Source organism: Eurosta solidaginis, chromosome 5 (assembly GCF_040869045.1).
Source record: "Eurosta solidaginis isolate ZX-2024a chromosome 5, ASM4086904v1, whole genome shotgun sequence".
Classification (NCBI taxonomy): domain Eukaryota; kingdom Metazoa; phylum Arthropoda; class Insecta; order Diptera; family Tephritidae; genus Eurosta; species Eurosta solidaginis.
The window spans coordinates 57,128,511-57,146,965 of NC_090323.1; the positions used below are offsets into that span (position 1 = coordinate 57,128,511).

At 35.1% G+C, this 18,455-nt stretch overlaps 1 protein-coding gene across 11 annotated transcripts in view; it reads right to left on the minus strand.

Moving 5' to 3' along the window:
* LOC137254421 (uncharacterized) overlaps positions 1-18,455 on the minus strand; it is a 272,003-nt gene that overhangs the window by 68,902 nt on the left and 184,646 nt on the right. For 2 of the 11 annotated variants that reach the window (XM_067792062.1, XM_067792060.1), the window contains exons 2-3: positions 4,028-4,883; positions 1,824-1,928 (exon numbers count right to left, since the gene is read on the minus strand). In XM_067792062.1, coding sequence (XP_067648163.1) covers positions 1,824-1,928; positions 4,028-4,685 — 763 coding nt within the window. In that variant the 5' untranslated portion in view covers positions 4,686-4,883. The other 9 variants (XM_067792057.1, XM_067792058.1, XM_067792056.1 and 6 more) reach the window with 9 other exon arrangements.

The window sequence follows — 18,455 nt, forward strand, 5'->3', positions numbered from 1 at the left end:
GTCGCTCTTAAGTTAACAAAATTCTGTAAAATTTACAGATTCCTAATCAATCTAACTGATTTTTCTGTTAACACAACTGATCTTACAGGTCATTTCAACGGCGATCAACTATCAATACATGAGCAAATTTCAAAGGGAATTTTACGCTCACTGCGCTCTCTACTTTGCACTTATGATGATGGTGCCACTTGTTAAAAAAAAACACCAAAATAAGAAAACCACCAAATCGAAAAAACACACAAAATGGGAAAACAACAAAAAACTAGTTTTTCAGTTATCAATACAAAACGAAAAACCCTTTTTTGAATTAACTGTGCAAAAAGTTATGAGATACCGGGACACCTATTTATCGGGTACAATTTTTCAATTTCTTCTCCAAGCGAAATGCGCCCTCTTATTGCAAAAGTTTTGTTTGAACGAAAAGGAGTTTTCCAAAGTTAGTAACATTCAAGTTTTTACGAATTTTCACTCACGCGAACAAATCTAATAAAGTAATAAAAGCATCATTTTTTAATGTTGATATTTCCGAGAACATAAAAGTTTGAGTTGTTTTGGAATCGTTTCAACTTAAAGTGTTACGAAAATTAAACTTGCCGAATTACATGTAAAGTTACTCCAGTGGTGAATTACCTTCCTGCGATTTGATTCTTTACTTTTCTATAACTAACAAGTTCTCTATTTAAAATGTTATGTCAATCATTTATACTACAAGTTTTGTCCGAAACAATCACGTGTGGCAACCACATGCGAGAGAAGAAATTGAGAATGAGCTGAGCTGCAACTGAAAGAATTGAGAATCAGTTTTGTGACTACTATTTTCATTTCTATTTGCAAAGCGAAGTTCAGAACTATAAATTAAATAAATTATGAAATATAAAATTTGGTGGAAGTGCGTTTAATAAAACAAAATAATAAAGTTTATAGTGTTTAATGTGCCAGCATATTTGACGTACGCCCAATTGAACTTCGGTCAGTAAGTGCATACATATGTATGCATATGTAGCAAGCATGCGTATTTATGTATTCACATATTTACTTATGCATGTAATATGGCAACATAGGTACTTTCGTACAAAGCTGTCGCAACAACTTTTTTTGTTCATTTGACTACTAAAACGGTCAATTACGAATCAACGATTTGTGCGCAGTTGATTCAACATCTTGTTGCGATGGATAAATATTGACAGAAATTTCGGTTGAATTGTCCCGTATTTCGGTTTATTTGACCAGTCTTTTTCTTTCAGTATAACAGACAAAAAAGCCATGAATGAGCCAAATTGAAACGCAAAATTTAATCACTTATACAACCGTGTAGGCTAAGCGTGGGTATGCGGCATTTCAACAACAGTATTTCTGTATCAAACACCTTTCTGCGTAGGTGGCCTTCGGCCGCGCTTCATAAAAATAACCCTTAGCCGATCCCACGCGGCTACGCCATTCAGAGCAATTCTGCGTCAAACACCTTATCTGTTTGTTCTTGTAGAAGAATACAGGGATGCTAACCATCTGTTACACTTTTGCGGTGAGCTTTCTCCTTTCGCTGGGAAATCCCTGTTACACCATATATGTAATTATTGGAGGCGAACCCCTGGGATTGGCTGCGTTTTGAGCCACCTCATTTTGGTGTGAAAACCCCCGATTTGGGATAAAAAATCGTTAACTACATATGTCATTAGAATATTTCACTATTTTATTAGTTGAGAATTACAAGGCACGTAATGGTGAATGAAATAAGCGAAAGAAAAGATCATAGTTTAAGTTACTTAAACAGGTGTAAATTTAAAATTGTATGCAGAAAAATAAAAAAATATGATTTTACTCACCTTCTGTGTGACCCAGTTCACACCAGCAGTGATCGTTGATGAATTGTTGCCCCAGGCAATATTTCATCACCTTATCCGAACAGCTCATAGCGCAACCTGATGGTTCTATGGAAAGGAAAACAAACAAAAATCAATCTTTTTTCACAGTATATTTCACATCAAGTTTGTATACCCAGCTGCAATTGTAGTGGTATAAAGGCATCGAAAGGGATGTGGACTTCCTTCAGTGTCGAGAAACAGCCATGTCCATATGCTAACTCGATAGCTTGAACGAAGATATATATATCAGAAGAAGAATTTCCAATGCCAATGAAGGGGGAAGTCCGACTATAATCGAGATCTCTTTTTTGACCAAAATGTCGGAAATGGATAATGGATAATTTTATAAGGAATAAAAGTAAACTGAAGTAATTTGGCAAGAAAATTCCTTTTATATTTTACCATCCAAATTTTGGATCTTGGCTTCAGATGGAATGATTTACATTTACAACCACGCAAGGGGGCCTGTCACGCCCCGGGCGCTACTCACAACAGGTAATGAAAACAAAAAATTTCTGGAAAATTTTAAGTTATATTAAAATTGCGGCCGCCGTGGTGTGGTGGTAGCGTTCTTTGCCTTCCACTGCTGGTTTCAACTCGCGGGCAAAGCCACATAACAAATTAAGAAATAAGTTTTTTCTCAATTAGAAAAGTTTTTCTGCCATGTAAAGCTTTACAGTTATGACTCATCTGCCTTGCAGATGTCGTAGAATTTAAAAGGGAAAAACATGTAAAAGGCCCGACGCCAATTGAAAGGGAAGCTCTGCCTTGATTCTCTTCGGAGGTTTATCGCGCCTTGAATTAATGAAATAAAGTGTTGCGCCTATGTACCCACGGAAATTAACCTGCATGACACTTCTGCGCCAACTCTTTAGTGATACAGCCAACTTATTTGCAGTTCTTCAAATCAAATTTCGCCTCAAGACGATTTTAATCAGCCACTTGATTTTTCAAATAGTCTAGACTCTGCTCTTAATCTCGAGGCCTTATATCTATCATCCGAGAATATTATTAAAGCTATTTCTAAGCCTAAAGCCTCGTCTCAAAGAGATGTTGATGGATTTTCATCTGGTTTGTAGAATGAATGAATTGTGCGTCCTTAGTTTGTCCTTTGAGATTGATATTCAATTATTCCTGTCTTCTGTGACTTTCATTGCTGATTAGAAGCTTACTTCCATTATGCTTATTTTCAAAAGTGGCAATAAAAATTATGCCTATATCCAAGTTGCCCACTATATCTAAAAATTTTGAGCATACTTTCAACGCAAAGTTAAGTTTTGCGGTTAAGTCTTTGATATCTCTTTACCAGCATGGCTTCGTCCCTGACAGACCAACAGTTTCTAACCTAGATGTCTTTAGCGAATTTTGTATTGAGTCCTTATCCGCAGGTTTTCAGCTAGTCTATACGGATTTTTAAAAAGCTTTCGATAGAGTTTATCATAGTGCCCTAATTAATTAGTTGGGCTGTCTTGGTTTCCATTCCTCCTTCCTCTTATGGATTAGTTTCTTTTGCGCAACAGACAGTGTGTTGTTTCTACTGATGGTGTATCCTTTATTACTTTTGTTGCCACCTCCACTTTTAATAATATCAGTAGATTTTTTTCATTTTCCAAGTGTTTGCTGTACGTTGGAAATATGATCTATCTTTAAACCCGTGAAAATTTTTGGTAATTTGGTGAAATTTTAAGCTTCTAAAATCGGGTAGAAATTACGAAACGATTCTTATCTGAAAAATCGGTTGTATGGGCGATATATGCTATAGTTTTCGATCCGGAAAGTTTCGATAAATGTGTAATCCGCTACCAAAATTTACCCGCTGACGCAAATTCATCAAGATAACACCAAAATTTGAGGGACTTGTTTGCGTTCAAACAGAAATATGGACAGACAGACATGGTTAAATCAAACCAGATTGTCAACCTGATCAAAACGGTGTGCTTATTGGTGGGTCTATCTCTTCTCCTTCAAGAACTTACAATTGTCAGATTCGTGACAAACTTAATATACCATTTCATTTTCATGAAAGGTGTAAAAAGTTTCAGATTTAGGCTCAAATTTGCTACCGCGTAGAGTTTTTATTGAAAATCTACAGCTGGGTATATAATGTTCGGTTCCACCAGAACTTAGTGTTTCGTAATTGTTGTTTATATTTTCAGTTTTCTTACCGTTATAATCGCTGACATTGAACATCTTTAATGCCGTTATCGCATCCATACGCGTCACTTGATGCTCGAAATGATATTCTTCGTAGGCGTGTGCATTCGATGCTTGATCTTTAATATCATTTATATCACAGAGTACACAAGATTGTGGGGCGGCAGACGAGCTGCCAATTAAATGTGAAAAACACAACAAATACAAGGTAACTAGGACTAGAAAAGGTGAACGCATAAAAAAGCGTTTATGTAGTAGATGATGCATATAACTGTTGACAGTGCTACAACAACTGATAAAAATGTGTCTCGTTGTTGTGATTTTTGTTTTTATAATTGTCGATAAACTTTGTTGTTGATAAGGAGCGGTTGTGAGTTTGTGGCGTGGACGTAGTCGGCTGAATTGCAACCAGCAGCATTTGCTGAGTGTGATTGCCATTTGTTGTACTTGCGGCAGAACTCGCGTGCATCGTTGATTTGAATGCTGCGAGGAGGGGTGACTTATAGATGCTGCTGCAGCTTCTTTTGTTCTACCAAGTAACGTTCTCTCAGCACCAATGCAAGTCCGTCGTCTATCACTGTTGTAACACAGAACTGTTGGAAGTGCATTTTTTAGTTTTGGTGTTCTGTATTGCACTTGTGCGTTCTTATCGCTTGCAGTTGAGCGCATTTTTCATGCTGTTTTGATTATCGTTGACACACAAATATGCTGGCACAAACACTTGCAGTTCTTTTAATGTGTTTTTTTTTATAATTTTTTTTTTTGTACTTAATAATTACGCATTATTTACATAACTAATATGACACTTAAACGCTTAGAATGCAGGCGTCAATACTTCTCCTATTACATTCGAGGCACTTTATAAACCTATAAAAGAGAAGATGAAACGGAAAAAAAATTTTGATCGAATTATTTTTTTTTATACCTATTCAATGTTAGTTGTCGATACGTTTTTATTATTGTTGCTGCATTTTTTGTTTAGTAAATTTTTTTATAAACTATATTGTTGTTGTCGATTTGATATGCTCTATTGTGCTAGTATGTACAGTGTTGTGCAAAATAAGGGCATTGTACTCAACGAACAAGAATAATTTGCTTTATTATTTCTGTTATTTATGCCCGGTTTTTGATATGAAATCAACTAAGTTTATAAGTGAAACTAAGCAGTAGCAGTTTTTCAGTTAACTTTAACTGAAGTTTAAGCTGAGCTTAAGCGGCCCATCTGAAAGGGTTAAACTCTGCTTAACCGATCAGTTATTTGCGTTCTTGTTTGTTTTGATTGCGAAATTTAAAGCATTTCTAAGCTATGAGGTTTAAACATTTATGTACCTATATAAAAGATTTATATTTCCTCTGACGAATGTAATGAGAGTTTCTAATTTATAATTATAACTTATTTCATCACAGCGTTTTTCCATCAGCAAGGAAGTCGAATATGTACCCAATAAGCTTTTGGGCTTAAGTACAATTAGAGTTAATGTTGATAACTAGCATGCTTCTAAAATCGCAAGCTTTGTTTCCAAACAGTGGCTCAGTGTTCTCAACGAAAGGGGAGTTTTTTCAAAGCAAAAAATGCTGTTACGCAAGTTGAGAAAAAGATAGTTCTCAACTTGAAGTCAAGCGTGTTTCTCTTATTGGACTTAAATGTAAGATTACAATACTATAGTATTGTCATGAAAATAAAATAAAACATGAATAAATTATTTTTAGTTTATATCTGCTACTAACCACATGTTTATTTCTCAAAATAAACAGCTTTGGTTTTTGTGTTGCCCCCTTGGAGGAGATTTTTTCAACTTCACCTCATAACAAACTCGGTCCTCAGGACAACAAATTAATATGATAATTCACCTTAAATCGATAACCAAAGTAGGATATCAATTGGAACAAGTAAGGACGGGACGGTGCCGAAGACTTCATACCTTTCATGAATGGGGCTGAACAATAATCTTATCCCGTTCGTAATTTCCAAATAATAGGATGTATAAGATAGGAAATATATAGTGAACAGATGTACATACCTAAACGATTTTTAAGATAAATATAAAATAAAAAATGGCAAAAACTCCCTTATCTGAACGATCGGTTGTATAGGATATATATTGTATATAGCGGCCTCCGTGGTGTGATGGTAACGTGCTCCGCCTATCACACCGTATGCCCTGGGTTCAACTCCCGGGCAAAGCAACATCAAAATTTTAGAAATAAGATTTTTCAATTAGAAGAAAATTTTTCTAAGCGGGGTCGCCCCTCGGCAGTGTCTGGCAAGCGCTCCGATTGTATTTCTGCCATGAAAAGCTCTCAGTGAAAACTCATCTGCCTTGCAGATGCCGTTCGGAGTCGGCATAAAACATGTAGGTCCCGTCCGGCCAATTTGTAGGGAAAAATTAAAAGAGGAGCACGACGCAAATTGGAAGAGAAGCTCGGCCTTAGATCTCTTCGGAGGTTATCGCGCCTTACATTTATTTTTTTTTAGCTCCGATCGAAATGATTTTTACAGGAAATCTTCTATGATATATTAGAATATATATCACCAAGGTTCACGTTTTTATATTGGAAACTAAGGGAGAAATGGCCAAAAATCGTTCTATTTGAACGATCGGTTGTATGGGATAGGTATATACTATATACATATAGCTCCGATCAAAGTCATTTTTTCAGGAAATCTTCTATGATATATTTCAGAATAAATATCACCAAGTTTAACGTTTTTATATTGGAAATTAAGGGAGAAATGGCTAAAAATCGTTCTATCTGAACGATCGGTTCTATGGGCTATATATTATATATAACTCCGATCGAAATAATTTTGTTATGAAATCGTCTATGATATATTAGAATAAATATCACCAAGTTTAACATTTTTATATTGGAAATTAAGGGAGACATTGCCAAAAATCTTTCTATCTGAACGATCGGTTGTATGGGATATATACTCTATATAGCTCCGATCAAAGTGATTTTTTCAGGATATCTTCTATGATATATTAGAATATATATCACCAAGTTTCACGTTTATACTTTCTAAATTGCGGCTGAAATGGCCAAAATCGCCTTATCTGAACGATCGGTTGTATGGGAGATATATGTTATAGTAGTCCGATCCTACCGGATCCGAAAAATGTCTAATATAATACAAAAATGTATCCTTGTGCCAAATTTCATTGAGATATCTCAAAATTTGAGGGACTAGTTTGCGTTCAAACAGACAGACGGACGGACAGACGGACATGGCTATATCAACTCAGTTCGTCGCCCTGATCAATTCGGTATACTTAATGGTGAGTCTATCTTCTATATTTCTCAACGTTACAAACATCGGACCAAAGTTAATATACCATTTCATGTTCATGAAAGGTATAAAAATGTGTTGGATATTCACTTGAGAACTATAAATTTCTAAATAAGTCTAACCTAGGTTTGAGATTAATTTGAGAATGATGTTGGAGATCAACCCAAGAACCATAAATTTTACAAAATTTGGCAAAGGTTAGATAGTGATTTGAAAAAGATATTGAATATCAACTCGAGAAGTATGAGGTTTCAGAATAATTAGAGAATAATGTCTATATACTATATACTATACATTTCTGGTAAGCTGGAGAAATATTTTTTCCATGTTTGCTGGATAAAAATCTAGCTGTTGCCGTATCTGTAAATTATCTAGATAATGAAAATCTAATGTTGTCATATCAAAAAGCCTACCCCATAGGCGTACTTAAGCTGTGACTGAAAAACTGCTTTGTAGTTTAATTGGTGTTGAAAATTGACTAGAATTTAAGCAAACTTTGTTTAAGATTAGCTTAACTAACTACCCAACCAAGAGATAACCGTTTCAATCGAGGCACGAAGACCGTATCGTTAGCTTAATGTGAAAATGTGCTAAGTCACTTTTTGCGAATTTTACAGGAGGCGAAAAAAAAATGAATAATTTTTGAAATAACCTTTTTTTTCAAAACTGTGAATGAAAATACCTTAGTTGCAATGCTTTTGAGTGTAGAAGCTTTGAAAAAGATAAATAAAAGTCATGTATGCTAACCCAGCAGCTATTGTATGACTCAGCACAATTTCCGTACTCAAAACAAAATTTTTTTTATGACCTAGCACTTTTTACTCAATATGTTTCTCCATCACTCCTCCCCTTTAATGATTGAAATATAACACTAAAACTATATATTTCACAAAAAATACTATTTATTTCTCAAACTATTTCTAACGATTCTGATCTGGAGTCTTTTTCCGGATGGTGCGCAGACAATAATTTATTTTTAAATTCAAACAAATGCTGTGTTGTGCCTTATTCCATAAAGACAACGGCCACATACTATATATACGAACTAAATCTCTTAATCATTTTCAAGACTTGGGTGTAAGTTTTGACTCCAAACTGTCTTTTTCTAGTCACATTGACTTCATTGTTTCAAAATTTTTTGCATTGGTTGGGTTCAGTAGATGTAACACCAGTGACTTTAAAGACCCTATGCCGTTGGGGGCACTTTATATATCCTTGGTCAGAAGTGGTCTTGAATATTGCTCAATAATATGGAATCCTTTCTATGAATTAAACTCCAATAAAATTGAGAAAGTTCAAAAAATTTGTACAAAAATTGCTTACGTATGCTTCACTGGCCAGGCGGCTCCCATCATATACCAGCAGGCACAAATTGCTTGGTCTTCAGGCTTCTCACTCATGCTTGCCTATAGATTAATAAACTTTAGCAGGAATTGCTCTGATTTATCTAATTTGTTCTTTCCATATATTCCACTGCGTAACCTTCGGCATAATAGATTATTTGTCGAAATAACTCATAAAACGAATTATGCTATGAATGAACCTATAACTAGGACTATATATCTAGCAAATCGATTCAGTAGCGTTATTAATTTTAATAACAGCTTATATAAGTTTAAGCTTGAATTGTTTTCTATTTTTAACTAGGCTGAAAGAAATGTAAGAATTGAAGTAGATTGTGGTCAGCGCAAAGCATTTATGAAACACCAAAGGCATGTCTCAATTGGGTAAATCCAATTTCAAGGGGTTGTGTTCGAAACCCTCTCAAGCGGTTGTCAGCGCAATATATAGCTTCTCCAACCCAATTGTCAACCTCACCTACCCGTCGCGAAATATGTTTCGTTTACAGCCGAGGCTCTGGCGACCCCAAGTTCCTCATGGAGCTATGGGTGAGGAGGGCGGGATGGCCTGGAAGGTTTAATGTGGTCATATAAATCGTTCCCGAGATGGTCGGGCTAATATATTAATAGTGCTTTGTTACCGGAACGTACCGGATCTATATCCGGCAAAGGACCATCAACATCGGTAACGCTCCCCAAAGCCTTCGGGGAGTGTCTTTATCGTTAATAAAACAACAACAAAGCATGTACTTTCAGACTGAATGAATTAAATAAATAAATAAAATGCGCGCACAAAGAAATTACTAGCAGTTTCTTTTCTTTGTGCGCGCATTTTATTTATTTATTTAATTCATTCAGTCTGAAAGTCAAGAAATGGCTAGGAATTCAGTCACCACATGCCACCAACCATCTCTTCAATTGTAATGTGGAACCAACGCCTCTAACACCCCTCTCATTATAGTCCACCCCTGTTGAAACAGCAAGTTTCCCTGGACTCCCGTTAGAGGATATTGATGACAATTAGTGATCGGACACACCTATTGGATGGGGTGAAGCACTGCTACAAGAACAACAACTAGTAATTCAGATTGATATTACTAACAGGTTGACTTAGCACATTTTTTTAACATCCTGAGGACTTAGCACATTTACACAGCATTGCCCACAGCACGTAGAAATGAAAAATGAAAATATTTTTTTTTGTGATCGATGTATTTTGAATTCAGTTTTTAAACTGCATTAAAATAAAATTTTTCAAAAAAAGTGGCTTGGCACATTTTCACAATAAGCTAACGGTATTTTAAACAAAATTTTGAAAAGGTAAAGAAAAATACATATTTTGAAATAAAAAAAAAAACGGTTATTTCGGCTTAAAAGGGGAAACTACAAAAAAAATCTTAAGTGTTTTGTCATGATCTGAATACCGCACTTAAGATGGTAAATAAGTTAAAACCAGTAGTGGCAATATACATATATTGAGTTTATGTTTTTATTTTGAACAACACTGTATGTACATATGAAAGTACTATCAGTTTCACTGCATTCATAGATCACTGAAACCTGACGCTTAGTGATGTTAATTAGCATTTGAACAGAAACAAAAAAGGCAGATTGGAAAAATGGAAAAAAACCACCGATATATACTTTGCGTTGGACTTATTTCAAATTCTTTTCACACATCACTTGTTTATAAGAATGTAGATATATAAGTATGTATACATATGTGTCAAACCAAGTATAGGAGCCCGCAACGTTCTCCGTTAAAATTTCCTAACCGTTGTGTTCACGCTCTGACGTGAGTAGCGAAAAGCTTCCAAATCCGACGGAGAATAGTGGATTCCTAATTCATAAGAAAAAATGTGTGTTAGGATTTCGAACGTCTTTATTCTATTTTCAATAGAGTTTTTCTAAAATCATCCAAGTATTAGACGTTTTTTTTGTCCTGGCATGACTATACTTTCCCTTTCAATATTATGGGCCTTAAAAGAAGAGTACAGCAAGGCAACTGAATGTTTGTTTATGCATATTACGAAAGAACTATGCTGGCCCTGCAGTGATCGCTAACAGAGGCAATGGGATAAAAGTTTATTAATAACTAGATTTTAGCCGGCGCTAACTAAACTAATTACAAAAATCTGTATTTATTTGAAAATATATTTTATTTTGTTATATCTCATGACTAATATTGTTCTACTCTTCTTCTTTTCCATTTTCTAGCTCTAACGCTTTTCTTTGCTGCATCCTTATCAATCTCTCTCTCTCTCTCTTCCTAGCTCTCTTTCTCAATTGATCATTTTCCCTGCGACACCTTCCGCCATGTCACTCTACCTTCTTTTATCCCATCCGTATCCCTTTGCAGTCTAACCTAATCCATTTCCATCTCTTCCAATCTGCATTTCCCTCATCCCTTCCTCTTGTGCTGCCTGTATATATTCCTCTATATTTACCTCTATTGCATATGATCCATCAAGCAGGAAATACGTGGACAGAAGCACGGGGCTGCCAAATTTCTAACATCATGTGCAAATCTTACGACTTTAGACTCGCAAAGTTGCTCATATCTCTAAAGAGAGAATACTTAAGTTTCACGAAGGGCATACTAACTTGGCACTGCCTTCTAGCGTCACATGCTTATCAGTTAGGTCTCGTCAGTAAAAGTAGATGTACAAGCTGCAGGAAGAAACGGTTGACCACGTTCTGTGTAAGTCCTGGTACCGTATTGGGGGTTTTCCGTTTGCTAGGCAAACAAATTCTGGTAACGCTATGGACACATACAGTCTATGTGAGGCCTTTATTGACTCGCCACTTCAACTTAACCTAATCTTATGGCAGTGAAACAAACGAACAAGTAACCCTTGCTTCGCTTCTATAGAAAATGGTTCGTACACCCATGAAGCTAAACCAGCGCGTTTGCCTAATATAGCGCAGAATGTCGTTTATATTTGCGGATTATAGCTCCGCAAGGCACCCAAAGGAGTGTCGGTGGAGACATCGGTACCTGGTCTTCCACAGGGCGGGACAATGGCAAAGATGACATTCAACGCTTTCTATCTCATCCTCGCTCCTGCAGCTACGGCAGAATTCATTTGATTGCAGGACCAAATGAGCACCATTTGCGCCCATTACACAGTGACCTGTTAGAATACCCACTAATGGGCTAATGGATAGGACATTCAGAAGTATGATCGATTGCGATCTCTTCTCGTCCAGCTTGGGCCAGATTTGCCTGAGCACCCTACATCTTAGTTCCATGGCCCATCTCGCGTTAACTTGTTCCGTGAACTGGGATCGTAGCCAGAGCTTGCAAGTATTCAAAGGAGGATTCACCCAGCCAGCAGAGGTGATTGTATACAAGCGGGTGCCTTCCCTAACAAGCTCATCAGCAGCGCAGTTTCTCGAGATGTTACTGCGACTTGGAACCCATATTATGTATGTTCAGGTGTAACACTACATTGGCGAGATTTTATGACAGCTTGGCTATCGGAAAAAATTAAAATAGAGTATGTCACCGGCGGGTTAATTAGATGGCGAGCAGCTGCCCAGATACCTATAAGCTCAACACATAACTTTTAAGTATTTTGAAAAAAGTTGCTTAGATTCATCTACAGTCATGTGTATATTTAGTGGTGCCCACCAGATTTTTGTATTTAAACATTTTTTTTTCAATGATGTCCAAAAATATGTTTATCTAGTAACACGCACATGTCCGATATATAACAACATTCGTCCCCTTTACTTTGGTGAAAGAACTTTAGATATGTCCAAGGTGGTTGCCAGTTTAAATGGATTTAACTTCGAGGCTCTGGCCAAATTTCTCGCGGAAAGCTTTAAAATTAGAGACTAATTATTAAATGAATATTTGTAACTCTATAGTATTTTATTTAACACGTGGTGCGACACACAACATACTCTGTTATTGTCTGTATCTGATTTTTTCTTTTTGAAAAAAAATAAATATATGCTACTACTACTACTAGTAACACGCGCCCATCACAAAGGGGTATCCCAATATTTCTTCATATGTATCTGCACGTATCTACATAATAGGGGGACTCATGTAACCGTATAAATGCCTTATAAAGTGTGTAAACGTATAAATTTATCTACTTTATGCACGAGCTGTCAAATTTTGTATGAAAAATCATTTACACAATTTGTATAAATTTACGCGCACATTTCATTGTGTAAACGTGGTAAACTCAAAGGAATGCAACCTTGCAGACATTACAGACGGCATTTTCATCAAAAATCTCCAACATCAGCAAGTAAAGGCGTTTTAGTTTTGATTTTTCACTTAGTCTTGGCATTTTTTAATTTGTGTAACAATCAAAAAATGTTGTTCGGCAATAATACAGCTGATAAACAATCAAGTTTATCAAGAGTATTACTAGGTGCGTTCATATAACAGCGTGTGTAAATGGATATAATTTTACACCTTATAAGTTTATATGCTATCATGAGTCCCCCTAATATACTTTTACGCACTTCAGTTCATTTTTCATAAGTTAATTATTATTTGTCTCGTTTTTGGCCGTTAGTATTTAGAATAACTAAAATATTTGGTTCAGACTGAAGTCAAAATATTGAAAAACAAGTAAGGAAGGCTAAGTTCGGGTGTAACCGAACATTACATACTCAGCAGAGAGCCTTGGAGACAAAATAAGGGAAAATCACCATGTAGGAAAATGAACCTAGGGTAACGCTGGAATGTGTTTGTATGACATGGGTATTAAATGGAAGGTATTAAAGAGTATTTTAAAAAGGAGTGGGCTATAGTTCTATAGGTGGACGCCATTTTGGGATATCGACCAAAATGTGGACCAGGGTGACCCAGAACATCATCTGTCGGGTATCGCTAATTTATTATGTCATACCACGAACAGTATTCCTGCCAAGATTCCAAGGGCTTTTGATTTCGCCCTGCAGAACTTTATCATTTTCTTCTACATTTTACAAAGGTTTTTCTAAAGTTATATTTTACGTCAATAAACCAATCCAATTACCATGTTTTATCCCTTTTTTCGTATTTGGTATAGAATTATGGCATTTTTTTCATTTTTAGTAATTTTCGATATCGAAAAAGTGGGACTGGTCATAGTCGGATTTCGGCCATTTTTTATACGAAACTAAAGTGAGTTCAGATAAGTAGGTACTTAAACTAAATTTAGTAAAGATATATCGATATTTGCTCAAGTTATCGTGTTAACGGCCGAGCGGAAGGACAGACGGTCAACTGTGTATAAAAACTGGGCGTGGCTTCAACCGATTTCGCCCATTTTCACAGAAAACAGTTATCGTCATAGAGTCTATTCCCCTACCGAATTTCACAAGGATTGGTAAATTTTTGTTCCACGTATGGCATTAAAAGTATTCTAGACAAATTAAATGAAAAAGGCCGGAGCCACGCCCATTTTGAAAATTTCTTTTATTTTTGTATTTTGTTGCACCATATCATTACTGGAGTGGAATGTTGACATAATTTACTTATATACTGTAAACATATACAATTTTTTGTTAAAATTTGACTTAAAAAATTTTTTTTTAAAGTGGGGTGTTCTCCATCCGATTTTTCTAACTTTTATTTAGCACATATATAGTAATATTAGTAACGTTCCTGCCAAATTTCATCATGATATCTTCAACGACTGCCAAATTACAGCTTGTAAAACTTTTAAATTACCTTTTTAAAAGTGGGCGGTGCCATGCCCATTGTCCAAAATTTTACTAATTTTCTATTCTGCATCATAAGGTCAGCCCATCTACCAAGTTTCATCGCTTTATCCTCTTTGATAATGAATTATCGCATTTTTTCGGTTTTTCGAAATTTTCGATATCGAAAAAGTGGGCGTGGTTATAATCCGATATCGTTCATTTTAAATAGAAATCTGAGATGAGTGCCCAGGAACCTACATACCAAATTTCATCAAGATACCTCGAAATTTACTCAAGTTATCGTGTTAACGGACAGACGGACGGGCAGACGGACGGACGTACGGACATGGCTCAATCAAATTTTTTTCGATACTGATGATTTTGATATATGGAAGTCTATATCTATCTCGATTCCTTTATACCTGTACAACCAACCGTTATCCAATCAAAGTTAATATACTCTGTGTGCAAAGCACGCTGAGTGTAATAAAAACCAAAATAAAATACAAATCCCAGTGTTTTATTTCAGAAAACCAGGCCGTGAGCTCAACCAAAAATGTTAGTTAAAAGTTAGGTAATTATTGCAATTGTTTATGTATATTATTTTTTCATAAACCATTCGTGCTTTCAACATTTAGTTTTCAACACTTTTCTATTTTAATAGCTGCCTTGTGGTATACTGAAAAAAATTTTCAAACTTTGAAATATTGTACTGCATTATTTAAAATCAATTCTTGATTTATTAGCACTTTTCAGGCGAAGACATGTATGCACATTCATACACACCCAATTACTGTTATTATCACTTTTTCTTTGGTATTCTCAACGATGAAAAATACCGAACTTTTTACACACAAAATTAAGAAATACTTTAGGCCATACACAAGTCACGTTTCTATCGGGCGACGCCGGCGACATCAACAAAATTCAAATGCGTCCTCAACGCCCACTCAACATAAACACACAATGATAATCATATACAAATGTGCCCCGCTTTTACCAACTACTGTAACACTGATGACCAAAGTATTATTACATTCTATTTGACATGAATATTTGTTCGTTTTCGTTTTCGATTTGTATCATGAGAATATATTTGCGTGCTTTGTAATGACTTCGCGTGAGTGCGTCCGACGCGTCCAGCCGCTTTTATATGCAAATAAATTCTGAAAGCAGCGAAAAGTTGCAAGCCCCACGGTGCCATGAAAACAACAAACTGAGTGCGTGCTATATGCAATACTGAATATGATTGTATTGGGGCATTGGGTGTTTCGAAATGAGTATTTTTTCCACGTTTAATCATCTTTGCTCACGGTATGGGGGAATTCTGAATATAAGCGTGAGCGTAATCGTAGTCTTATTGGTATGCTGTAGCGTAAAGTGGGTACAACGTTTGTGGTAGAGTTGATATGACCTAAATCACGCAGCAAATAAAGGAAACCAAGTCACCCTTAAATAAATAAAGTCTGAATTTTAGAAGAAAACCAAAAATATGTAGAATCGCAAATAGCCGTTGAATAAATTTCGCACAAATCTTTGATTCCGAATTAACAGTTTTAAAACAAAATTTAACAAAAATAAAAAGTTTATCAAATGTAAGCCATAATTCTGTTAAAAAACAAACACAAATAAAAACTTTTTTTTAAAGATTTTCATGTAGTTTCCCTGCCAACTACCCTGCCAACCAACGCTAATCGCTTTTTGCCATTTTCACCTTGAATTCCAACACACATTTTTATAAAAAAATACTAACACCGTCACAAATTCATGGGATATTTTCCAAAATTCAAATGGTGGAAATCGGTTCCAAATGATGGCAAGTAATGCTACAACAATTGTTTACAGAGTTCTTATGATAAATTTTCTATTTTCACAGGTTTCTCATTTGAAATTCATTCATGGGAATGCTGCATATAATGGATGTTTCGGGCTCATGGCCCTGAGTCCAACGGATACAGCTTGCGAACTTAGGATAACGTGGTGACTACATGCTACATGTAAGTACTCATGCAGATTAGTGGTATGCAAAAAGAAATGTTATGTATGTATATACACTATTTTGTTTCATTTCATTTTATTTCATTCCTTTTCGTTTCAGTTTATTTCGGTTTCACTTTTTTCATTTCATTTTGTGTTGTTTCCTTTAATTAATCCTTATATTACTTCATTTAATTTAATATTGTTGCATCTCGTTTCGTTACATTTTTTGTTCATTTATTTTTTATTTCATTTCATTCCGCTTCATTTTGTTCCATTTTGTTTCATTTTGTATCATTTAATTTTATTTCGGTTCATGTCTTTTCCTTTTCGTTTCGCGTTGTTTCATTTCACTTCCTTTAATTTCATCCCATATAATTTTATTTTCTCCTATTTCATTTACTACATAGCATTTTACTTCATTTTCTTCTATTTTATTTCATTGCATTCCATTTCATTTTGTTTAATTTCATTTAATGCCATGTCATTTAATTTTATCGTATTTAATGTCAATTAATTTCATTCATTTCATATCGTTTCACTTCATAATCTATTTGATTTAGTTTCATTTTATATAGTTTCATATCATTTCACTTTATTTCTTTTCATTTACATATGATCTATATTTTTCTCATTCCATTTTATACCATTTCATTTCATATAGTTTCATTTTTGTTTATTTTCCATATCATTTCACTTTATTCTATTTCATTTCACTCCGTTTAATTTCAAACAGTTTAAACTTTTTTCGTTTCAGTTAATTTTTTTCTGTTTTATTTCACTTCTCTCCGTTTCATTTTATTTCGTCTCATCTCACTTCATTCCATTTCATTTCTTTGAATTAATTTTTTTTTAATTCGTTCCACTATTTTTGTTATGCCAAATCACTTTATTTAATTTTATTCCCTTTTGTTGTTGTTGTTGTTGTAGCGATAAGGTTGCTCCCCGAAGGCTTTGGGGAGTGTTATCGATGTGATGGTCCTTTGCCGGATACCAATCCGGTACGCTCCGGTACCATAGCACCATTAAGGTGCTAGCCCGACCATCTCGGGAACGATTTATGTGGCCACATTAAACCTTAAGGCCATTCCCTCCCTCCCTACCCCCAAATTCCATAAGGAGCTTGGGGTCGCCAGAGCCTCGTCTGTTAGTGAAACGGGATTCGCCGCGGATAGGTGAGGTTGACAATTGGGTTTGGAGAAGCTATATATTGCGCTGGCAACCTAAAAGGTTGCGCTACACAGCCCTTTGAATCTGGTATTTTAGTCGCCTCTTACGACAGGCATACCTACCGCGGGTATATTCTGATTCCAACTTATTTTTTTTACTTTATTTATTTTATTTTATAATTTATTATTATTATTTATTTATTATATAATATTTTTAAAATATTTTATTTTATTTTTATTAATTTACTTTAAATAAATTTCGTTTTATTTATTTTTTTTTGTGTTATTTTTTTATCGGTTGCAATTTTAGTTCATTTTATTATATTGTTATTGTATTTACATTTTTTTTGATTAAAAATGTAAATTATATAAAATTTATATGAAATTTGTAAATAAAAAAAAAAATGTATAAAAAGTATAAACATTTTGTTGAAATTTTTTGTACATAAAAACTGATTGAAAAATTTGGAGCATGTGGAATTTTTGGGTATTAGGAAAACGGTTTTTGGATGTTTTAAAGGACGGTCTGGCAACGCTGCACATTGACGTTCAAAGCTGTCATTTGCACCTAAAAGTATGCAATCGTTACAGACTGACAGGTCACAGGTACACGAAATATCCCATTTCACCATGGATAATATCGGCGCCTCGCCGAACAAAATTATTCAACTATTTAGCCAATTTTTTGGGTAGCGTCAGTATAGGATTACCCAAGTTTTTATCCACTCATGGTTGGTAGGGTTATTTCAACTTTATTTCTTTCGGAGTAATTACTCATACCAACGAATTTTTTAACAAAATAAATGCTCAGAATGGCACATCCGCTACTGCCTCCATGCATTGCACATACATACAAAGAAATATTATCGGTAAGCACTGTCCTGACTGGCAATGTACTTTTAAGTAAGAAGTAAGAGCATATAAGAGCGCTGTGAGCGCTAGAATAATACAGAAATTGAGTGAATGAATTAAAATCTGAATCAAAAAATAGTTGGCAAATAGTTTATAC